Source organism: Barbus barbus, assembly GCF_936440315.1.
Source record: "Barbus barbus genome assembly, chromosome: 40".
NCBI classification, from domain to species: domain Eukaryota; kingdom Metazoa; phylum Chordata; class Actinopteri; order Cypriniformes; family Cyprinidae; genus Barbus; species Barbus barbus.
In genome coordinates, this window is record NC_136718.1 from 7,097,703 (window position 1) to 7,122,854 (window position 25,152).

The following is a 25,152-nucleotide window of genomic DNA, read 5'->3' on the forward strand; positions in this document are numbered from 1 at the left end:
CTCCATTCCATCAATTAACATTTTGTGAAGTGAAAAGCTGCATGTTTGCAAGAAACAAATACACCATTACGACATAACCAAACCATCACTTTTGGCCAAAATACACATCCATAATCCATAGTATTCCAATTCCTCCAGTGACCAAATCCATTAATCCACCAAAGTATTTAAAGACAGAACAAACTGATCTGTCTTTCCTGATTCAGACCAGATGACTTTTTACTGGAGTATTCAATTACACTGAACAAAATTATAAATGCAACACACATGTTTTTGCCCCCATTTTTCATGATCTGAACTCAAAGATCTAAGACTTTTTCTGTGTACACACAAGACCTTTTTCTCTCAAATATTGTTCACAAATCTGTCTAAATCTGTGTTAGTGAGCACTTCTTTGCCGAGATAATCCATCCACCTCACAGGTGTGCATATCAAGATGCTGATTAGACAGCATGATTATTGCACAGGTGTGCCTTAGGATGGCCACAATAAAAGATCACTCTAAAATAGATATTGGCAGGAACTGGAACACGCTGTCGTACACACCGATCCAGAGCATCCCAAACATGCTCAATGGGTGACATGTCCGGTGAGTATGCTGGCCATGCAAGAACTGGGATGTTTTCAGCTTCCAGGAATTGTGTACAGATCCTTGCAACATGGGGCCGTGCAGATAGAAAAATTACGTTCAGAACAGGCTGAATGACTGGTGGATGTAGCTTAAAAGCGACTGAGAAATACCCAGCCACCAGAACAGAAGCACTGACATCTGAAACAGACTGGACTTCATTTATTTTCTGATAAGCAGCACATTTACACATTAGCATAATGAGAAGCAGAGTAAGTGCGTATCAGATATTAATGTTCAAAATGGACTCATATCTCTGGGTGTGACTAGACTTTACAACACCCTGAACATAACAGCATGTGTAATGAAAACATCCCTGAATCATCACATTCCAGAGGGGCAAACACCCTAAAAGTGGAAAAAAAAAACGGCTGTAGAAAAAACAAAGCAAAACCAATCTTGTCCACAGATTCGCTAAAAACAACGTATTTGCTAAACCAAACATGCTCAGATTTGTGAATCTGCTATTAGTCCCACAGTTCAGAAAGTGTTTTTGATCTTTGAAGCCACGAGGACTAGGATCTCTCCGATGTTCTTCTGCCAGTTGAGAACGTGTTTGGATTCAGCGCACCACAGCTCCCCGTGCCGTGGCTCTGCGTTCTCACAGCGCTTCTTCACCTCATGCTGCTGCTCCTGAGGGACAGAACAACACCAGAGTAAGGAGATGAGATTCAACGAGGATGGAAAACAGCAAGCAGGACATCCTTCATATCATATCTCCTTTTGCCTTTCACAAAATAAAGTCATTGAAATGACATGATGAAATCTGGATATTTTTCTAATGAAAATGTATGGATTCGCTACAGGAGGACTTTATTCACCCCCGGGAGCCGTGTGAGGCACATTTTATTATGGATGCTCGCACTTTTTTTGTGTTTTAGACTGTTAAAGAGAAACACCCACCCCCACTGCAATGATAACGCTTGGAATAGCCAGGATAAGTTTTAATATAACTCCGTTTGGATTCGTCTGAAAGAAGGTCATATACACCTAGGATGCCTCAAGGGTGAGTAAAACACAGGCTAATTTTCATTTTTGGGTGAACTAATCCTTTAAGTGTCTGCCTACGCTAGTTAACTTATTGCATAACAACAGCAAAATCTGAGAAGAAGTAAAACGTCTTACTTCTGTGCCGTGCTGAAGCTCAAACTTGTAGAAGAATGCCCAGGTGTCGCCCAAGTCTGGTTCAATCTTTACCGTCCGCAGAAACCACTCTCGTGCCTTTGTTATCTTCCTCTCGCTCCAAAACAATCTGCAGGACACACAAACACATATAAATGTAACTAAACAGTTCCGACTGTTCTTGCCAAACAAGCCAAAAAAAAAAAAGCCAAAAAAAAAAAAAAGAGCAAAAAAAGAGGAATGTGGGTGGGTAAACTGGAACTTAGAGTAGGGAAAAGTTTGGCAAGAGCCGGTCAGGAGTCTTACTTGGCAACTGCCAGAAGTACATGAGGATCATGTTCACACTTCTTCAGAGCATCAACACTCTTGGTCTTTCGCTGAGGTCTGGCCTCCAAAAACACGGCTTCAGCCCACAGAATGCCTAACAGGAAGAAGTGAGTGTTTAGGTGTGAAAATGTGCAGAGGCTCCTGACGGATCTGTTCAGGTTTGAAGAAAGTGTTGCTTACCAGAGTTAGGACACTCCTGAAGGGCTTTGGCCATGAGCGTGTTGGAGATGTTTTTCAATCCCGCTCTGTATTCAAGTCGAACAGACTCCAGCCTGCCAGAGAAATTGAGATTATTGCATTTAAAGTAATTAATGCATGTACTCTTCAACGCAATGTAGTTCTGTCATTAAGTCTTGGATGGATCCATGTTCATGCCGAGGTTGTTGTTCATGCCAAGGTTGTTAGAATAAAACAAAATTTTGTTCCCAAACGCACACTAAACTCAGCACAGCGAATGGAGTTGTTTGGAGGCGCGGAAAACACCGGATCATGAGCTGATCGCATGAACGAAGTATGCGCTTTGCTTTGAAACGTGCAACGAAAACATATTTGATGAAGGGATTAAGCCATATTGTGCTTTCGGTTTTAGTTCGTTTGACAGATACTGTGCCAAAGCATAATGCCAAAAAACACAATTTCAATTTCTGTTTTTTTCCGGCAGAAAAACATTCATTTAATTTATCTTTTAATTAATGAAAATGAAACAAATCTTATTTTTTGGAAAAATAAAGGGGGTTTATTATTACAATTCAAACATTGAAGACATTATGATTATTCCTTAAAAATAAGGTTTTAATTATTTTAGTAGGCTATTACGTACATTCTACTCAACAATAGGAATATATTTCTGCCGCAATGTCTACAATTAAAACCCGAACTTTTATTTTGATGGGTTGCCGTGAATACCTTTACATTTCTGTGTGTATATGATATGAGGATAGTTTTACTCAAATGAAACTGTCAAATGCTCATGAAGTGACTTTCAGAGCAGTTCTGGAGATGTTGTTTGTGCATTTATGTCTTCATTTAGTGAGGCGGCAGACGTTAATATCACTGCAAGCCTCACGCGCGCTTCTGTATGAATGGGGGTTTAATTTGATATTTTCAGTTTTAATTTGAGTAATTTCATTACATGCTTTTATTATTTTTATTAGCTTTTGAAATGTAGCTTTATTTTATTGCAGTTAGGTTGAGTACTTAGTTGCTGATTTCAAATTACAGCTAAATGGCTTTAGTTTTGGTTACCAATAACAACACTGAATTTGGCGTTGTTTCTTACCAAATCTCAGGAGTTTGTGGATTCTTGAGGCGAGACTTCTCTAAGATGGCTCGAGCGCGCGTGAGCTGCCCGACTCTCTCTTCCAGCCGAGACAGAAGGATCCATAATGACATGGAATGAGGGCACTTCTTCAGCTGAACGGACACAGCAGAGAGGAGGCATTAGAGAAACACTATTATCCATTGAAAAATATTAGTTCCAAAAAATAATACAGAATTAGGTTATTTTTCACAAAAAGAAAAACTGTCCACACTAAAATGTTCAATTATAGTAAGGCATCTTCTCTAGGGCCCATAAACGTACTCCCTGGTTGTAGGCCTCTCGTGCTTTATCGATGTTCTCTGACTGCTCCTCGATCTGTCCTCTCATCATCCAAAGCTTGGGGAAATCCTCATAGTGCCTCAGGGCCTCCGTACACAGCTCATGTGCCGCGTCAATATTCCCCAGCACCCACTCCAGCCTCACAGACTTCATAAACACCTGCGAACGGCACACAGAAAACAGTTATGACAACTCATTTAAAACTTTTAACAGCCTTTAAAGCCTCTTGAACATGATTATTAAGGATGTGTAAAATGCAAAAAGGTGTCCTCAAGTGCAAACAAACAGCCAGGGAGATTTTCATAATCCCTTTCCCGTATGAAGCTCACATGGCTAGTTTCCATAGATGCAGGAAAAACATAATTGTGTGTATTTTTTTTTATAACATTATCACTTATGAGGAATCCTGCCAAATGCTTGAGGTACATTTGATCCTGTGATATTTGTCTAGATGCTGACACTCTTTCCTGGAGCCAAGAGTTAAACAAGCCCAGGCAAGAGGCCATTCTAACACCCTCCATCTGCACAATTTACTCCCAAAAATCCCACGCTCCTCTATAGGGTAAAGAGCAAGAAAATCTGTTGAGGTTACCATCCACTTACAGACCTCATTTGACAATCCCCGACTACAATTCTGTGCCAACATTTGTGCAAAATTCACCACCTGAATTCACAAATGTTCATAAAACAGTTTTTGCAATCAACGTTTGGTGCAGGAGGCAGGTGCATCGGTCTCAATGCCAGACAGATATGTTCATTCTCTGATGCAATGTCAGGTTTTTTAAGGACAAGTTAAAGTCACATCTCACTGCTTAACTTTATACGCAAAGTCTAAAACAGATTTTGGTTTCTTTATGGGCGTGTGGGGCAAAATAACCTTAATAAATGATAATAGATTTAGAAATCATATACGACAGTTGTGTATTATAAAACATGTACATTTTTAAGAAGGGTTGAATGTATTTCATGTCAAAGCAAATTATATGATTATTATTAAATATAATAATTATTATTTTTAAATGAAAATAAATTATATAAATATCAGTGATTGTTATATTTAACAGAAAAACATTTTTCTTACTTTAAGTCAAACATTAAGTGATTGATTTTAAAAATGTAAACTTATTTCATCAAGTTTCAAGGGGAACATTTCTCATTTAGTTTAACTTGTATTAAAAGAACTAAAACTGAAGTAAACACTAATAAAATGATATGGACTACTATAACTAAAATGAAAACAAAAAATTAAAATGAATTCAACTTCAAAAGAGTATTAAATTAAGCTTTTTGTAATAACTTTAATACATTTTTAATTACGAAATTATAGACTTAAAATATATATTTAGAAAATGTAGTAGTATCTTAATTATACTATAATTACCTTATGAATTACTAAATTAAGCATCATATTAAAACAGTAGTTGTGTGGAAAAGTGTCCGATGCTTTGGGGTAAACTGAATCAGCGGAAAAATTATCTTTCAAATACAGTTACACAACGTTTCTGAATATTAAACCTTCTTCCTTGATGGTTTAATATAATTATGTTTTGTAGAGCAACCGGAGTGTGCTTAAGCAAATAGTTTTTTCTAATTTAACTGAAATGAAAATGAATCACATTCAGTGATCATACAACTTAACCCTTGATATGACATGGCCCCTAATGTGGTCCAATTCATCAGTGGGCCACTTTTTAGATGAAATATTAATAGGATTATTAGTTCAACCTCATCTTGCATAACCTAGTTTTCATGCACAAATCTGATATGCATACATGCAAAATGGGCAAAGGACTTTCACTAGCCATGCCTTCGTAAATCGTCTTCCCACTCGTGTCATATTCAACACCCTGTTGCACAAGCACTTCTACAGGGTGACTCACCCCTCATCTACTAATCTATTCACTTATCTCTGGCAATCAAAACAAGAGAAATCATAACATGCAGAACGGAAACAATGCATTCCCGGCAGACGGGTGTCCCCAGTATGACACAGCAGCGGTTACATCTATTTGACACTCAAGGGCCGCTCACCCTGGCGGTGGGGGCGCTGCTGCGGGCCTTGGCCAGCAGCCTGCGTGCTCTCTCGTACTCGTTATTCTCCGATTCCAGCTTCACGGCAGCCAGCCAGATCTCCTCGCTGTTGGGGTTAGCCTAACACAAAGAGAAAGACAGAAAGAGGCGGGATGAGTTTTTACTGGCCATCGTCCCAGAAAAAACTTAGATACAGTAAAAGCTGATTAGTTTCAGGAAATAAGCGCTGATATGCAGTTTAGAGTTCTGCTTCTTTAATTTGACGTTTTGCGTACAATTCTTGCATGTTTGGTGTTCTTTCAGTTATGGCAATGTTATGACTAAACCAACACTGAATCAACAGTTTTTGTTGTTTTTCACACCTAATTGTGAGGGAATCAAAATGAATTTGAACAGAATCTATTTATCTACATATACATATTTTAAATGAATATTCAGTTATGATGCATTACATTTTTCAATAGAGACAGCAATGACTTAAGCCGTTAGAAAATATCTCCATTTTAAATTAATTCTGTTCTTTCAAACATTCTATGCATTAAATAAATGTGAATATATGCACGGTTTCCACAAAAACATAAGATAATCAGAAATATTCCTAGAGCAGCAAATGAGCATATTTGACGCTGAAGACTGGAGTAACGATGGTCAAAATTATGCTTTGCATCACAGAAATAATTTACATTTTAAGTGATACCAAACTAGAAAAGTCATTTTAAATTTTAATAATATTTCACAATTTTACTGCACTTACAATATTTTTTATTAAATAAATGCAGCCTCGATGAGCATAAGAGATTTCTTTTAAAACATTTTAAAAATCTTACCAACCCTAAACTTTTGAACAGTAATATATCAATTAACAGTCTATTAAAAGTGCATATAAAATAAATAAAAGAGAGTGAAGTATAAAGCCTAACACCATGCTTCACAGGTCTTTTCTGAATCACTTTTGTAAATATTCAGCACAAAGAAGTATATCTTGTGCTGTTGCTTCACCATTACAATGCTATGGTGTTATCAATAATGATGCTTGCCACTAATAATACAGTCATGGGCTTGAAGAGCTGACATGGAGCGGCACTCACCTGGAAAGCCAAAGCCAGGATACTTCTGGCTGCTGGAACGTCACCCGCTAACCATTTCGATTTAGCACCCATTAGCCATAACACCTCAGCCTTAGGACAATGAGCCACAGCCCTCTGTAACAGAGCCTCCAACGACTCTCTGAGAGAGAGAGATTAAAATAATGTCAATAATTGTGGAATAGATTATATAACAGTGTCTAAATATATGAGGGCGCCTCTAAAGGAAACTGGTTTCAGGAAGGCTTCAATAATGGCAAGTGTAGTGATCTAGAACTAATTTAAATGAGCAAACTCAAATAGCAGCATTGCATTCCTGCCTCCAGCCAGTAAATGCAGACTTAAATTCTGTTCAGCTGTGTCTAGAGAGCCAGTGAGTATTTCCCACCGTGTACCGTGGTTCTTCTCAAAGTAAGCGGCCCTCAGCCAGACGCTCTTCTTGCTGGGGAAGACCTGCAGCGCATGAGCGTAGATGGCCCGAGCACACTCCAGAGCTCCATGAGCCACACACTACAACAAAACACAGCCAATCAGCATCAGATGTCATGGTTATAGTGTGCATTAGTGCTTGTCCACTTTTTGAAAGTATTTGAAAATCAGACAAGACGACAAAAGGTACAAGACTATGTACTTAACGGCTTTAGTGAGGCCAAAAAATAGTCGCATAAACCATTTCAAGAGACAATCAAATGAAAATGTTCCAAACCTGTGCATTTCTTTCTTCTGCTGAACACAAAAGATTATATTTTGAATGTTGTGATACAAGCAGTTGCAACTGTCTGGTCACCATTCTTCAAAATATATATTTTTTTGTGTTTAACAGAAGAAAGGCATTTGTGCATTTTCATTTTTGGGTGAACTATCCCTTTAAATCTTCTGATATGAATTGTTATCATAATTACATTGATAGTCTGTAATAAGCAAACATGCGTTGCTGAATGAAAACAGAATGTGGGTGCATAAAGGTGAGAGGATGTTTACACTGTCTGCATCCTCCATCCATGTGTGTTTGCAGTCCTCCTCTTCAATGCCAATCCCAATCACAGCTCTGATCACAGCCTGACATGTGACCACGCTTCCAGCCTTATCACACTCCTCTGCATCCTGAGACAGACATCAGCTTTGAATGAACATTCCCGGATATAATATAGGTTCTCATATATTTATCAATGCAACTTAACTGAGAAACCTAACCCAGTCCATATTGGAATCGGTCTTTGCATGTATGCATTTTAAATTTTTTGGAACCAAAAGTCCTCTACTAATAACACTAATTGAATTTTTTTTTAATAATTTAAAAACGGGTATTTAGTAAAGCATGTCACTGAGCTATCTGAACTCTTAAACATGAAATACAGACCTGAATCCATTGTTCGCGGTTGATCTCCACGCCGTTGGCCCTCAGGGAGGTGATGGCTCTGTCGATGATCTTCTCCACCATCTGTGTGTTGCCGTTGGCCTCCTCCAGCTTGGCAGCTGTGATCCAGATATGACGGTCAGTGGGAATGTTTTCACGAGCCTTGTTCAGAACACGACGGGCATTCTCATAGGTTTCCAATCGGGCCAAAGCAAGCCAAAGCTACGGAAGAGAAGGACAACACTGTTAGAGCAGTCTGATTTATGGGCCATAAAGAGGTTTATGAGTTTTGGCTGATTAAGACCGTTTGTGTGTGTACCTCAACACTGGTAGGACAGCACTCGACTGCTCTGCTCAACATGATCCTTGCGTCCTCTGGCTCCTCCAGCTCAACAGCTATCTTCCACAAACGCACTGACTTTGACACATTCTCCAGAGCTGTGGAGACATGTAGATATCGGGGGGGGGGGGGGGGGGGGGGGGGAAGCATACAGACACGAGTTATGTAATGATTAAACAAAAATTAGCATTTACATTTATGCATTTAGCAGACGCTTTTATCCAAAGCGACTTACATTGCATTCAAGTTACAGTTTTTACATTTTATCAGCTCTAGCAAGCATCACATTGCTCCTATTTGGGATTATTTGGGATCTCTCTAAATACCAACCCTTTTTCACAAATGTAAAAAGTCAATCAGAACTAACCTGTTATAAAAAGTTCAGGTTATCTGATATTTTAAGAGACTAATTGACTCAAGGGGGTCTGAAGAGGTCCGCTGCATGACATCATTTACCGTTTTAGCTTTTTTACTCTGCATGTTGGTTGCACCACATAACTTTGATTTGGTTAATGAAAAAAGTTCCAATATTAATATTCGACCAAAACAGTTTCACTTCTTTTCTACCCCCTAAAAAATAGAAATTATAAAATATTACAAGTGTGCTTATAAAAGATCATAAAAATTGTAAATAGTGCTAAAAGATAACAAACTTAGGTTTTTATTTGTAAATAATGAATATTTTTTAAGTGAGATTTCTTTATGATGGTGATATTTTGGTGATATCCTTTTTAATTTGTGATAATTTTGCACTGATAAGGGACAACAAACTATGAAAACTAATTTTATTTCATAAACAGTTTATACATAGAAAAACTTAAATGTTCGATTCATCAACAGCTCTGCATAATCTGGGCATCCGAGCTGTCAGTTTATTCAAACATTGACTTTGAATTGGCAATCAATTGTTGAAGCTACAGTATTAAGGCGTGCTGACCCAAAAATCTTTTAAAAACCTGGGCCAAGTTTAAACCAGTAACCAGTAGGGGTGTGCACGAATAATCGAACATTCGAATATTCGGTCTGTAATTATTATTCGAACAATAAAAACAATTTTCAAATTTAACTATGTTTAACACAAAGCGCTTCTTGTTATCAGACATTTGATTCTTGTTATCAAATACAGTTTTGGGTGTTTCATTTTTAATTTTATGAAAGCTTCAAGTGCAGTTAATTATTTGTACGTTCATACAGACAATGGTGGTGTTGAAGCTCTTTTATTTGCCGTCAAATGGTTTACCACTGCCGTGTGTGTATCCTGTCGCAAAATGCGGCGAAAAGTCCTACACGACAGTAATAGTTTGATTAAGGTGTGTAGCCTACATGTCTATACTGCACTTCGATAATGTGACTAAAATTGGAATACTCCACGTCTTAATTCGATTTGTATTTACTTCAATTATGACTTTAGCCGGATTAAGGTAATCAAAAATCTGTTTACATGGTAGAGTCTTAACTAGAATATTGTCTTAATCGTATTAAAATCAGAGTATTGATGTCCATGTAAACGTACTGAATGACAATGTCAAGTTACTTTAATGTATTTGCACAAAACATTATAAGGATTTATGCTGATATTGTCCAAAACCACACTTTGCCAGGGGTGTTTCCAAACTTTTGAAGGGCAGTGTGGCTGGGAAGGTTACAAAATACATGCTTTAAAAAATAATCAGTAATGTATTTCGTTAGATTAGATTAAGTTACTAAACCTGAGTAAATACTTTAGAATGCTTTGAATTACTTAAGCTATGTAACACAAAGGAACATATTAACTTGATGTGTTGTTTTTATTAATTATTTAATTTAATTTAACAACCAGAGTTCGCCAACAATGCTTTTGGGAAACATTCCCCAGATCTATCCAGTTTAATGTGAACCATTCACACTGGTTTCGTTACAGTAAACAAAAGAAATTATTCATTTAAAAGATTGATTCGAAATAATCATGTTCACGAATCGAATCATGAACTCGCATTACCGCGCCAAAGATGATCTGTTCTTGAACATTTCGAATGAATAAAGACTTCAAGTTCATCTGTAAAGCACACAAAGCTATCATTTCACTTTATAAACTTATTTCATGCATGATTCGTATGGATTTGTTGACCGAATGCAAAGTGTGAATTATAGGAGAATTCGGTGTCATTTGTCAATTAAATTCTTAGAAATATTAAACGTAATAACCATACAACACTCAAAATATGAGAAAAAAGAAAAACGAGTTACTGGATAAAAACTTTCAAGATGCTTTTTAAGATTAACTTGTATTCTTCGATGCTGATAGAAGTTTTGTTGCAGGTAGGCATTATACGGCACTGAGATGTACGTCCTTTTTTCAGATTATAAAATAGTCTTTGTATTTCCACGAGAGAAATGCATTATGCGAGTGACTTTCTGTTGTGTCGTCGTATGCACTCTCACTACGAGTTGCTAAATTAACTGCTTTTTTTTTTTTTTTTTTCAACGGAGAATCGGTTGCCTTATTGGATAAAATCCCCAAACTGTTCACTGAATTTTAATGTAATATCTTCATTTAATATTTAAACGTAATCACTTTGGTAATCTAAAACAATTTTTGGAATGTAACTGTAATTTGATTACATATACATTATACAGGTCCTTTTCAAAAAATTAGCATATTGTGATAAAGTTCATTATTGTCTGTAATGTACTGATAAACATTAGACTTTCATATATTTTAGATTCATTACAACACAACTGAAGTAGTTCAAGCCTTTTATTGTTTTAATATTGATGATTTTGGCATACAGCTCATGAAAACCCAAAATTCCTATCTCAAACAATTAGCATATCATGAAAAGGTTCTCTAAACGAGCTATTAACCTAATCATCTGAATCAACTAATTAACTCTAAACACCTGCAAAAGATTCCTGAGGCTTTTAAAAACTCCCAGCCTGGTTCATTACTCAAAACCGCAATCATGGGTAAGACTGCCGACCTGACTGCTGTCCAGAAGGCCATCATTGACACCCTCAAGCAAGAGGGTAAGACACAGAAAGAAATTTCTGAACGAATAGGCTGTTCCCAGAGTGCTGTATCAAGGCACCTCAGTGGGAAGTCTGTGGGAAGGAAAAAGTGTGGCAGAAAACGCAGCACAACGAGAAGAGGTGACCGGACCCTGAGGAAGATTGTGGAGAAGGACCGATTCCAGACCTTGGGGGACCTGCGGAAGCAGTGGACTGAGTCTGGAGTAGAAACATAAAGAGCCACCGTGTACAGGCGTGTGCAGGAAATGGGCTACAGGTGCCGCATTCCCCAGGTCAAGCCACTTTTGAACCAGAAACAGCGGCAGAAGCGCCTGACCTGGGCTACAGAGAAGCAGCACTGGACTGTTGCTCAGTGGTCCAAAGTACTTTTTTCGGATGAAAGCAAATTTTGCATGTCATTCGGAAATCAAGGTGCCAGAGTCTGGAGGAAGACTGGGGAGAGGGAAATGCCAAAATGCCTGAAGTCCAGTGTCAAGTACCCACAGTCAGTGATGCTGGTGTTGGTCCACTGTGTTTTATCAAGGGCAGGGTCAATGCAGCTAGCTATCAGGAGATTTTGGAGCACTTCATGCCTCCATCTGCTGAAAAGCTTTATGGAGATGAAGATTTCATTTTTCAGCACGACCTGGCACCTGCTCACAGTGCCAAAACCACTGGTAAATGGTTTACTGACCATGGTATTACTGTGCTCAATTGGCCTGCCAACTCTCCTGACCTGAACCCCATAGAGAATCTGTGGGATATTGTGAAGAGAAAGTTGAGAGACGCAAGACCCAACACTCTGGATGAGCTTAAGGCCGCTATCGAAGCATCCTGGGCCTCCATAACACCTCAGCAGTGCCACAGGCTGATTGCCTCCATGCCACGCCGCATTGAAGCAGTCATTTCTGCAAAAGGATTCCCGACCAAGTATTGAGTGCATAACTGAACATAATTATTTGAAGGTTGACTTTTTTTTTGTATTAAAAACACTTTTCTTTTATTGGTCGGATGAAATATGCTAATTTTTTGAGATAGGAATTTTGGGTTTTCATGAGCTGTATGCCAAAATCATCAATATTAAAACAATAAAAGGCTTGAACTACTTCAGTTGTGTTGTAATGAATCTAAAATATATGAAAGTCTAATGTTTATCAGTACATTACAGAAAATAATGAACTTTATCACAATATGCTAATTTTCTGAAAAGGACCTGTATATATGGGAAGGAAATTATAGAAATTGATCATTTCATTTAGCAAGGCTGCTTTGAACTGATGATGATAGACATTTAAATGTTACAAAAGATTTCTATTTCAGATAAATACTGTTTCTTATGAACTTTCTATTCATAAAAGAAACCTGAAAAAAAAAAATTATACTCCGCTGTTTTCAACATAATAATAATAAATGTGTTTGAGCAGCAAATCGAAATATTAGAATGATTTCTGAAGGATCATGTGACTGGATTAATGATGCTAAAAAAAAATCAGCTTTGAAATCACAGGAATAAATGACATTTTAAAATATATTTAAATAGAAAACAGCTATTTTAAATAGTAAAAATATTTCAAAATTTACTGTTTTTGCTGTACTGAAATGTACTTTTGGTGAGCAGAAGAGACTTCTTTAAAAAAAAACATGAAAAATCGTACTGTTTAAAACCTTTTGGTAGTGTATTTGACATTTTACATGTTTTACAAGTTCTAAACATGCAGTGCTGATGCACAAGATGCTGCAAAAACCACTTGTGCACAACTGTCAAAGATCTTGTGCATGTTTACAATAGAAAAGCAACGCTGCTTTGAAACAACACCAATATCTATGGTAACATCCTAACCTGTAAAAACTAAGATTTAAACAACTAAGTTCAAATAATAAATGAAAAAGTTGTATAAAACGATAAACCACAAATTTCAGCCTAATAAATGATTATGCATGTTATAATAATTGGCCTGAACAAAAACTGCAGACTGGCTTAATAAAGCAAATTCACTCTGACAGTAGATGGTGCTTATGGACAAGCAGAAATAGTAACATATACAAAAAATACAAATAATGCACATAAAGCAGAGCTGCGCTTATAAACACTAATATTAGGCATCATATGAAAATTGTGTCATCATTTACTCACCCTCAAGTAGATCCAAACATGTATGAATGTCTTTGTTCTGCCGAACACAAAGGAAGATATTTTGAAGAAAGTTTGTAACAAGGATGTTTTGGGGCACCATTGAAAAATACTATGGAAGTCAATGGTGCCCCAGAACTGCTCTGTTTCCCACATTCTTCAGAATATCTTCCTTTGTGTTCAGCAGAACAAAGATATTCATACAGGTTTGGAACTACTTGAGGGTGAGTAAATGACACAGTTTTCATTTTTGGGTGAACTAACCCTTTAAGTCGCTGGGGTATATTTGTAGCAATAGCCAAAAATACATTGTATGGGTCAAAATTATTGTTTTGTCTTTTATGCCAAAATTACTTAGGACATCAAGTAAAGATCATGTTCCATGAAGATATTTTGTAAATTTCCTACAGTAAATATATCAAAACAAATTTTTGATTAGCAATATGCATTGCTAAGAACTTCATTTGGACAACTTTAAAGGCGATTTTCTCAATATTTAGATTTTTTTTTGCACCCTCAGATTCCAGATTTGTATTTATTCAGCTTGACCCTTATGACTGGTTTTGTGGTCCAGGGTCACAAATCACATGAATGACCAATTTCAATGGGCAAGCACTCAAAGGTTCCCCAGAAAATGCAAAAACCACAGCTGTGCAAAAACTTCATACAATTCACCTCATTAATTATAATCAAACTAGTACTAAATTTACATAGTGCACCAGATTTTTAATGACAAACTAATTACTCCACTTACAGCACATTACTTTATAGAGTTAACAAGCTAATCAAGGTAGAGACATTGATGAAGTGGAACCGTCAGCCTGTTTAAAGAGATATTTTATTACAAGGGGGAGATTCGGGACGTTTTAACAAGCTGAGACTGATAGAGTTTTCATACATAACTAACAATTCATCTGTCTCTGTCACACAGGTATGCAGGCAGAACAAAGCAGGTGACAGTGGAAAGAGAAACCTAAAGAGGATTGGAGGAAGAGAGACAGACAGATAAAGAGACAGTGAGTCACTGACCTTTCCTGAGCACTCGTTTCTTGGCCCTGATGTCCGTCTCTAGCTCTGCAGCTCTGATATAGATGCGCACCGACTGAGGGAGGTGACGCACCGCCTGGGCAACTACTGCCTTCGCCGTGTCTCCAGGCTGCAGCCGGGCGGCTTCTAGCCAAACATCCTCACTCTGAACAGACAAAACACACACACACACAGACTATGAAGATAAGACAAATAAACACTGTGTTAAGATGCAGTTACACAGAACAGATAGCATCTTCATCAGGGCTCAAGAAAAACAAAAATGACAAGGAAGCCAAAAAATCTATTTAGTTTCAGAATTGCTTAATAAAGATGACCATTCATGAAGTTATAAAACATTTTATTATATATTAAACAGTTTTGTTGTTGCATTTGCTGTATAAACATCTCAGTTTTGTAAGTAGGGCACTATGATTTCCGCGACGCGTAAAATGTGGACGAAATCACGGAATCCAGTCAGAAAGGGAATTTCCTGTATAATGCAGTATGTCACAGAAATTGCCAAATTTTGGAAAATTAAAGCAAAAGTAGGTCAGAACAGTTATGGTTATACAAAAAAGTTATACAGAACAGTTATACAGAACAGAAAACACGATATGGTCTGGTGTCTGTGAATATTAAGCTGCAAAAAGAGTAACTATGAATCCCGCATGTTTCTACTTGACTCTGTGTGAATGAATGGCACAGATGCGCGGTTTCGTTTACTACACACATACTGAAGTGTGCGTGACGCTCGTGGCATTTTCAGCCTCTGCCCCTCAATATACGAGCATGAACACAAACATCATCTCTAGAACTGCTCTGAGAGTCACTCCATGAGCATTTACCATTTCTTTTAAGAAAAATATTGTCATGTCACAATAAGAAACTTAAAGGGTTAGTTCACCCAAAAATGAAAATTAACCCGTGATTTACTCACCCTTAAAGCATCCTAGGTGTATATGACTTTCTTTCAGATGAATACAATCGGAGTTATATTAAAAATCGTCCTGGACCCTCCAAGCCTTACAATGGGGGTAAGCGGGTGTTTTTTGTCAACAGTTCAGAAGACGTGAAATAAAGTGCGTACATTCTTAATAAAACGTCCCTCACACGGCTCCAGGGGGTGAATAAAGGCCTCCTGTAGCGAATCCATACGTTTTTGTAAGAAAAATATCCATATTTCAAAGTAAACACTTCTCTCTCACTTCATCTAACTGTGGTACGTGGAAGTCCTTCCGGCGGATGACGTAGGATGCGTTGCGTGATTAGTGACGAACACAAACAGAGAACAAAACAAAACACCGGTCACGAATTAGAAGCACAAAACAAGGATTTGCAAAGAAAAACGTCACAGGATTTCAATATAAGCCAAGAGGAGACTGGTTTTCCTTTGCTAAAGTAAGGAAACTTTGCTTCCTTTGCTCCTGCAAACAAACTTGTGAGACTAGCACATCTCAGAGGCGCGCATGTGACACATACGTCATCCGCCAGAACGGCTTACATATATGATAGTCAGCGGAAGTGAGAGAAAAGTGTTGAAAGTTTGAAATACAAAAATGTATGGATTCGCTACTTTATTCACCCCCCGGAGCCGTGTGAGGCACGTTTTATTATAGATGCGTGCACTTTATTTTACGTCTTCTGAACTGTTGACAAAAAACACCCGCTTACCTCCATTGTAAGGCTTGGAGGGTCCAGGACAATTTTTAATATAACTCTGATTGGATTCGTCTGAAAGAAGAAAGTCATATACACCTAGGATGCCTCGAGGGTGAGTAAAACACAGGCTAATTTCCATTTTTGGGTGAACTAACCCTTTAAAAGGTCTTCACAGCAACGCAACAAAAGTTTGGTTAGCTTGAGGAAACGGTGACAAATATATTATTTATTGTAATGATAGTATTACTACTACTACTAATAATTATTAAAGCATTTAAGGAATATTTAGTAGAAAATGTAAATACAAAACAGTATTTCTGAAAATAAATAAAATACATTTATATAAAAAACAATTAATTAGAGATGCTTTTGATTATTACAATTCACTGAATTTGAGAAAAAAAAATAAAACATTTCATAGAGCCTTAATTGAAATGGTCAAACTTTTAATAAATTGCTGTTAAATTGTGTAACTTTCATGATTTCAATTAATTAGACAAGCTTTTTATGAATAAAAATTACATTTCACCATTGAAACTAGGGATATAATGATTACCGGTTTGACGATAAATCATGCTAAAATTCTCCACGGTAAGTATTATCGTTTCATATTTTAATTATCATTAAAACTGTATTCGATTACCGCGATCTGAACAACTCACGATAAATAAATACTGTCCAGCATAAAGGAGAGTTTTAAGTAAATTAAAGAATTAAGTAAGGTTCTGACTGTCTTCAGAAACGATTCGATGGTATTTTGTTTTCATCTTCGCTCCATGTAATACCTAAAGGACGCGTTTTTAATCGCAATACTGCTTTGTCCACGGAGCTCACGGGAAACAGCTGTAATTCAGCTTTTCCATAGAAAGCACCACCTGATGTCAGCGAGTGAATTTACAGAGACTTATTTAAATTCAGTCTGTGCAGCAGTTTCTGTCTGGCCAAAAACGGACCGAATTCTCATGCCCTGCTGTAAATTTTGACCGGCTGATGAAAAACAAGCTTATGTGGATTCTACGCATTTATACAATTCAGATAAGTTATCTAGAATTATTTATGGAGCAGATAAAATGCATTCATTTATCATGTTGACTTAACTCTTTTCTTTATTTAAAGGCTGAAATGTGAGGTTTTACTTTTTCAAAGCTTTATTTGAACATTTACATTATTTGAATAATATGCTATTAAACTGGTGTCAGTCAAGTTGTCATTTAAAATCCAGACTTCATTGGTAATGTTATTGTTTTAGTGATTATGCAAACAAAAATAAATTTTATTTTTTTTTGTTGATTTCTAAGTATAAAACTTGGTGAAGTGATTTATGTGTCAGTACTTTTTGAACATCTCCAGCACATTTTAACAATACCGTGATAATACTGATAACCGTGATAATTTTGGTCACTATAATCGTGATGAGAAATTTTCATACCGTTACATCCCTAACTGAAACGGTCTAGAAAAAGTCCAGAGTCTAGAAAAATTCAAACGGAAAAAAAACCCCCAACAAAAACAGAATTTGAAAAAAAATAAAACTGGATAAAACCAGCCCCATGAAAGAATATTTCTGCCTGTTTGGAAAATCTTTTGTTTTGGACCTTATTATATGTTAAATATGTTGTTCTTATAAAGTTAAACAATTGCAAATAATATAAATACTACTGAACTAATATTTAATAACAATAGGTACCAATTTAAATTAATAACTCATTTATTCTAATATCAATTCAAGTCTCACAAACCTAATGTATACAAAACACTAATCTCAATATTTTAGTTTTTTTCGTATTTTAGTCACAATCTGGAGCCCTGCTCCACAGTTAACATGAAAAACTGAAGATAAGCAGGTGACTTATTAAAAATGAATGCTCAATGATTTATAGAAACAGCTGTCGGGGCAACTTTTTCGTTCTTCACAGTGTGATGATTGAATGTATGGATCATGTCCAAACATCCTGTCTGAGTGGGCAGCTCTCTAGGCTTTGAGACACTGCCATGTCACTGTTCTTCTGCTGAACTGTGAAGCTCAACTTTGATTAATGAGCCTGCAGAAATTTCCCAACACTTAATGAAGCTGTGTGCACAAAGAGCTAAAGGGCCTGACATTGTTTCCGCTCGCTGTGTTTTCATTCCCAGTTTTTTCTCTCCGAGTCCAAAGTCAGCATTAGTAGGCAAATCCACTGGCACAGCTTACATAGACCAGAGTTAATTCGTTCACCATGACATGTTGTTCTTGAACCACATTTATAGCATTTTGGGAAGTGGGATTTTGCAGATAGTAAATGTATCACTATGACAACCCGTCAACACTGGCAACATTCCTACAGCTGTAAAATTTCAATGGCTCATACACATGCTGCCCCCTACTGGACATAGTAAAGCGACTCCGTTTTACTTTACAGGGACAGTTCAAACAAAACCTAAAACTCTGTCATCATTTTCACACACTTATTTCATTCCAAACCTGTATGACCTTCTATCCTCTATGAAACCGAGATGAAAAATGCGTTTTTGTCAAAATAGAAAACAGTTTGTTAACCAACCCTTCTCAAAACATCTTTAAAATGAATATGTTCCACAGAAAAAAAAAAAAGACTTTAAGGGGGTCATATCCTAAATTTAAACCATTTTACCATCAGAGTCCCAATTATAATGTTCATCACGGTTTCTTGCACCTACTTTGAGCAAAATAAAATGTCAATTCAAACATAATCATGCAAAAACCAAGTTTGCTTGGAATCCATTTCAGACCAAAATGAACTTTCTAGAAAACTTTGCACTGGCTAGTAGTAAACGCCTTCATCTGCTCAGTTCATCAAGGTCAGACGCGAGTAAAAGCAAGCACACACTGATAAGTGGCTTTATAGTAGAAACTGAAGTTGTAAATCTAATTGAAAGTGACACCGTCACTGTCTTTACAGTAAAGATGCTTGCTATAAATGTGCTGAATTGCAGAGCTGGTACAAACATGTCCACAACACTATGTTTCCATCCAAAGATTCAAATTTTTGCAGACGAAACAATAAATGCAGTCATTGCTTTTGGAGGTGGATGCCTGCTGTTTGGGAACGCAGTCGTGTAAGACAATTATACAGAAATACTTTGATGACAGACCTTGCTCAGGCATTTCGGAACAACAACATTTCAGATGTGATGCAGGTTTTATGCACATTTTTAGATTTTAAGCGCATCTTGGTGTTTCCATCCATAGGGCTGGGTATCGTTACAAAATGTTCGATATCGATACCTTGAATGTGATACCGGTTTCTGAACCATACTTTTTTTCGATACCAATTTTATGAAATCAGATTTAACAAGATTACATTATCTCAAAAAACGTTGGTTTTATTTTTCAGCTTGTTGACATGTATACAGACTCAAAGCCTCATCTCCTGAGCCACTGCACAAAGGAACAAAATATAGCCAACACAATAAATCAGTGCAAATAGTTTTAATAAAGCTCAAATAGTTTTCAGTTTACACTAGTGTGTGTTTGTTTTAAAACACATAGCTCAGACCGAATCATCATTTCTATTAATTTATTCTAGGTTGTTAAAGACTTCAAGAAATTGAAAATCTTTATCCACTTTCATAAGCGGGTGTTTTAGTTTCTTTCACCATATATTTTATTGTTATTATATTCTGTGTTGTATGTCTAATTATTTGAATGCATAAAAACAACTATTTTATTCAAATTTATTCTTAAAACAGCCTTATGAAATGTTTTCTTTGTCCTCAGAAATTCTGTGTTCTGTATCTGGTTTTCGAATGAAGGCATAAACAATTTAATTTATCTTTAAATTATTGAAACTCAAACTTTATTTTGGCAAACAAATGGGGTTTACTGTTACAATTGTGTGATCATTACTTAAAAAAAATTAAGTTTTAATAATTTTAATAGTAGCCTAGTAGTAGCAGTATGTACTGTCTGCTGAACAATAGTAATATATTTGTGGCACAGTGTCTTTCACACCTAGTGCTGGAGCCTGGCTCACCGACGTTGATGAGATTAACCCCTCAGGTATCGAAATCTGGTACCGAACAACGAGACGTCTTTCGATACTCGGTGGTATCGAGGCAATTCAGTCGGTGCCTAAAAAGAATCGAACTCGATACCCAGCCCCATCAATCTAGCATTTTTTAATGCGATATTCCAAAATGCACATAAAAACAGGTGGATGGAAACATGGCTACTATAATCAGATGCTTTCCTAACATGTTGTTTTTGTTGTGTGTGTGGTTTTTTTTGTTATTGAGAGGACCACACATATTTACACATCCTCTCTCAACGGAGTGTGTGGTGTAGGGATGTTCACAAACAGTGAACCGCTGCTAAGATAATTCAAATTAGGGCTGCACGATATATTGCATGCGATTGTCATGCGTATCGTATCAGTAAAGCTGGTTCTGTGATTAGCAATAAATCTCCATCTCGTGCATTCAGATGCTCCATCTGAATGCACGAGATGGAGATTTATTACTAGGGACTTAATTTAGTTGTACATCATTTCCTCCATTTATGCCTCACCTTGGGACACATCTCAGTGCCTTTCATGATGAGGTTTCTGGCCACCTGCAGCTTCCCGGTCACCTCCTCCAGACGGGCAGAAGCAATCCAGGCGGGCGGGTGATGAGGGTTTGTTTCTCTCACTGACTTCAAGAGGAGACGGGCCTTCTTTATATCACTGCGCACACACAGAATGACTTTAGAAAATGCAACTCAGACAGCCCAGATATAAAGCTCATGAGGGTAAAACACTTGGTACCTGATGTCTCCTCCATGTGTGGGGATCATGGAGTTGAGATCGGTGAGATAGCCTTTAGGATCAACAACTGTCTGTCCACTAACAGAGTCAGACACCTGGAGACACCAACAAAGACACTGTAAAAACATCTGGCTTTCTTCAAAATGATTCAGTTTGCAATTAAAATGCTGTGGTGCATCACCTGACTGAGCCTCATGTCCATCAGAGTGTTTCTGGCCTGTCCGATCTTCCTCATGTCCAGCTCTCCAGCTTCAGGCGTCATGCCTCCTGGGTAGGGTGTGTTCAAGCCTCCGGGGAAGGGTGTTGTTAGCCCGCTAAATTGCTGAAAAAGGAAACGGCTCAATTAGAAATTACATGGTTTCATATTTTGCAATGAAATCTTCAAGTGCAATGGATCCTCTAATACAGTAATACTCAAATTTGGCTCGCGAGATTTACAGAGTTTAGCTCCAACCCTGATCAAACTCACCTACCTGTGATTTTCTAATGATCCTGAAGACATTGATTAGCATACTCAGGTGTGTTTGATTAGGGTTAGAGCTAAACTCTGCAGGAAAGTGGATCTCACGAGCCAGATTTGAGTATCACTGCTCTAATGCAATGCGTTGTGCTCTGATGAGATTCATATTTTCTTTATAGACAATAATGCACCTGTGAAAGGTGACGGGCCGTTACTCACCCCTTGCAGTGGGTCAACAGACGTGTGGTTTTCTCCAGTCTGGAGGTGCTTGGCAAAGAAGCTGTCTGGCACGGGTGTGAGCTTCTCATGGCGGGGATTCCTCTGACGTTTGTTCCTGGCATCACCAACCTCAGGAATACTCAACCATTCATCTTCTGTGACTTCAGCCAGCTTCCTCTGTAGGCACAAATAATAGAACAGGGATATTGTTGATATCTATACTACTGTTCAACATTTCGAAGTTTGAAAGAAGTCTTTTCTGCTCACCAAGGCTGCAAGTATTTGATCAAAAACACAGTTCTTTTAAATTATGATACTCAATATTATTGTTTTTATTGTTTTCTATGTGAATGTGTCAATATGTAATTTATTTCTGTGATCAAAGCTGAATTTTCAGCATCATTACTCCAGTCTTCAGTGTCACATGATCCTTCAGAAATCAGTATAATATTGCTGCACAAGAAACATTTCTGATTATTATCAATGTTGGAAACAGTTATGCTGCTTCATATTTTTGTGGAAATTGTGATTTTTTTTTCCCCCCCAGGATTCCTTAATGAATGAAAAGTTCAAATGAAAACTCACTATTTAACCAGTGAATGTGTCTTTGCTGAATAAAATGATTATTTTCTTAAAAAAAAATACATTTTACTGAGCCCACAATTTTGAACCGAAGTGTATATGAGTGTAAAAAAACCCTCTAAACCCCAAATGTTTATCATTATGTAGTAATACTAAAATTTCAAATATTATTAGTAGGACAAAGTAGCTAGAGAAACATTGACAAACAAATCAAAATTCAGCAGGACAATGGCCACCAAGTTACACACAAACCTTCAGGTCTGAGAACTGTTGCTGGATTTTAGGCCGCTCCATACGGTATTTCTCTATCTCCTCTTTCTCTCGCAGCTCCCTGCAGATACAGCAACAAAATAAGCCAAGAGGCACTACATAAAAACAAGCAAGTGTAGATGAGAGAAGAAAGTTCACACTCACCTTCTTTCTTTGCGTCTCTCATCCATGCGCTTATCCAGAGCAGCGTAGATGGCATCCGCCTCCTCATCGTCTTTCTCATACGGCCCACTGGAGAACAAACTGCCTGCGTAGCCGTTGAACTAGAGGATACAGAGGAAGAGATTCAGCGTAATAGTACATATGAAGTTTTATATCTTACAAAGTTACCAATATGAAGTGGTTTTCCTTTCAATCCTTATATTTATTAAACATAATTCTGTTGCATGCAAGCACACAGGGGAACAGGTCAACATGAGCCTCCTCAGCACAATTCATGATGAACTGCAGCTGTACCTCATCATAGTTAGTGTCATTCAGATCCTCCTCATCTTCTTCGTTTTTCTTCATCTGATCGCCCACCGTCCTCTTGCCAGGGGGTGCGTGCCGATCATCTACTGGGTCATTGGCATCACGAGCGGGACCGATATCCGATCGCGTGGTGAAACCCGTGGCACTGTGGAGCACAACACATTGCAACTCAGTATGTAACACAAAATACTACGACTGGTCAAAAGTTTGGAATAGTTACCATTTTTTTAAGCCTCTTATGCTTACCAAGGCTGCATTTGCTTGATCAAAAGCACAGTATTAAGTAGTAATATTGTGAAATATTATACAATTTAAAATAACCATTTCTTTAGTTGAATATACTTTAAAATGCATTTTATTTCTGTGATACAAAGCTGAATTTCTCCAGTCTTGCTTCAGAAATCATTCTAATATGATCATTTGCTGCTCAATAAACATTTCTTATTATTATTATTATTGAAAAGACTTTAATTTTGAACTGGAGTAATGGCTGCAGAAAATTCAGCTTTGCATCACAGATATAAATTACATTTCGATATGTATTAAAATAGAAAACAGTTGTTTTAAATTGTAAAAATATTCCACAATATTACTGTATTTTTTTTATCAAATAAATGCAGCCTTGGAAACTTTTTCCAACGTTTCATAGTAGTGTAAATTACAAGACATCTTAAAACATAAAAAAAACCCCTCAAAGTATCATAACATATTACTATAATAACATCTTAACGCATTACAACAACCATTTACGCATCACAATACACAACACGGCGTTCTTAACTTCATGCAGCTGTTATTATAATTATTATGACAGTGAGCGCGCTATATGTTGCTGGATGTATTGGTCTCTCACCCTCTACCAAGGCCGGGCACGTAACCCAGCGGCGCAGGCATGCCGAGAAACGGCTTCTTCTTCTTATTCAAGCCGCCCATGAGCGGAGAGGCGAGCGGCATCGCCGGTGCTCCGCCTGCGGCTCCGCCAGTTCCTCCGGACGCGGCTTTGCTTGCATTTTTCGCGGGTTGTTTCGCTGTAGCGCTCGCCATCGCTGCGCTGCCGACAACACGCTTCACTTCCGGCACAACAAAATACGCGCTTCCGGTTACATAAAAGTCTGCTTTTAAAACATGGTAGTTGCCCTATAGCGCCCTCACAGGACGGGAAACTTGACCTAAATTCACCTGCTCTTTGTGCTTTTGTTGTGAGTTACATGTTTGTCATAACCGAAACAAGACGATATAACACGCAAAAAAAAAAAAAAATACTGTATATGTTGGTGGACTGAAACCTTACCTTTTATCATAAAGCATGTACTCGATTTCCTTTTGGTTTAAAGTTATTATTGAATTCCATTAGCTATCCTGATCTGCACACATAGGATTGTTGATTGAGTTAGTCCTTTTAACAGAAAAATTTATATTTTGGGCTAACATGAAAAGTATATTTCTAAAGCTTTGGGCCATTTGAAGACAGTACCTCATTAATATGAGTTTCATCTACAGAGGGCAGCAGAGGCTTCAGAACAGCACTTAAAGCTTTGTATTTAAGTACTTGAATACTTACTGTTATTCTCGATAAATATGAGACAGTTAAAAGATAACCAGTTAAATAGGTCTATTAACCATTTATAGTCTAATTCCCCTGAAAAATGTAAAAACACTGGCTCCGCTACTGCGACATGGGCTTAACCAATGAGGTGAGTTTGGGGGCGGGGCTTTCTGTTATTCTGACCAATGGGAGACGAGGGGAGTGTTTGGAAACCTGCAATCCTGTTAGTGCCACAAAAATAAAGTAGCCTACTGACTTTAAATAGTTCTTTAAGTACTTTCAAATAAAAATTTATAATTTAATGTTAAAACTTGAACGAGTAAAGAGACCTTTAAAGCATTTTACGGTTTTTAATGGAGTCCATTATTTGTGAGTGTCATATACATTGAGCAGTAGTTTTATACACATATTTTAAAGTTCAATCTGTGCTTATGAATGTTAAATATAATCGAACTGTGCGTATCAGTGGAAGTAAATAGCTCATTTTAAGTTCATATTTCATCACTTGGGATGCATCAACCATCTTCACACCACCTCAATGCTC

General features: G+C 37.4%; 1 protein-coding gene across 1 annotated transcript; it reads right to left on the reverse strand.

Annotated features, from left to right (window-relative positions):
• Window positions 1-771: 771 nt before the first annotated feature.
• Window positions 772-24,136, reverse strand: prpf6 (PRP6 pre-mRNA processing factor 6 homolog). The gene is made up of 21 exons (XM_079400563.1): window positions 23,916-24,136; window positions 23,048-23,207; window positions 22,736-22,854; window positions 22,574-22,652; window positions 21,740-21,916; window positions 21,242-21,382; window positions 21,061-21,155; window positions 20,823-20,979; window positions 14,639-14,801; window positions 8,470-8,588; window positions 8,154-8,372; window positions 7,775-7,897; window positions 7,182-7,303; window positions 6,797-6,935; window positions 5,709-5,828; window positions 3,660-3,836; window positions 3,357-3,490; window positions 2,258-2,349; window positions 2,057-2,171; window positions 1,754-1,880; window positions 772-1,261 (listed from the first exon to the last, which is right to left on the reverse strand). The coding sequence occupies exons 1-21, from the start codon at window positions 24,104-24,106 to the stop codon at window positions 1,109-1,111; spliced, it is 2,922 nt and encodes a 973-aa protein (XP_079256689.1). The 5' UTR covers window positions 24,107-24,136; the 3' UTR covers window positions 772-1,108.
• Between the last annotated feature and the right edge of the window lie 1,016 nt (window positions 24,137-25,152).

What these genes read in the sequence shown, in the direction of transcription:
- prpf6 (XM_079400563.1), bottom strand. Translation starts at nt 24,106, where the DNA reads ATGGCGAGCGCTACAGCGAAACAACCCGCGAAAAATGCAAGCAAAGCC. An exon ending in CTGTTGACCCACTGCAAGGG is followed by an intron (nt 21,383 to 21,739) that starts GTGAGTAACGGC and finishes TTCCTTTTTCAG; the next exon opens with CAATTTAGCGGGCTAACAAC. An exon ending in GGATGGAGGATGCAGACAGT is followed by an intron (nt 7,304 to 7,774) that starts GTAAACATCCTC and finishes GTTTTGTTGTAG; the next exon opens with TGTGTGGCTCATGGAGCTCT.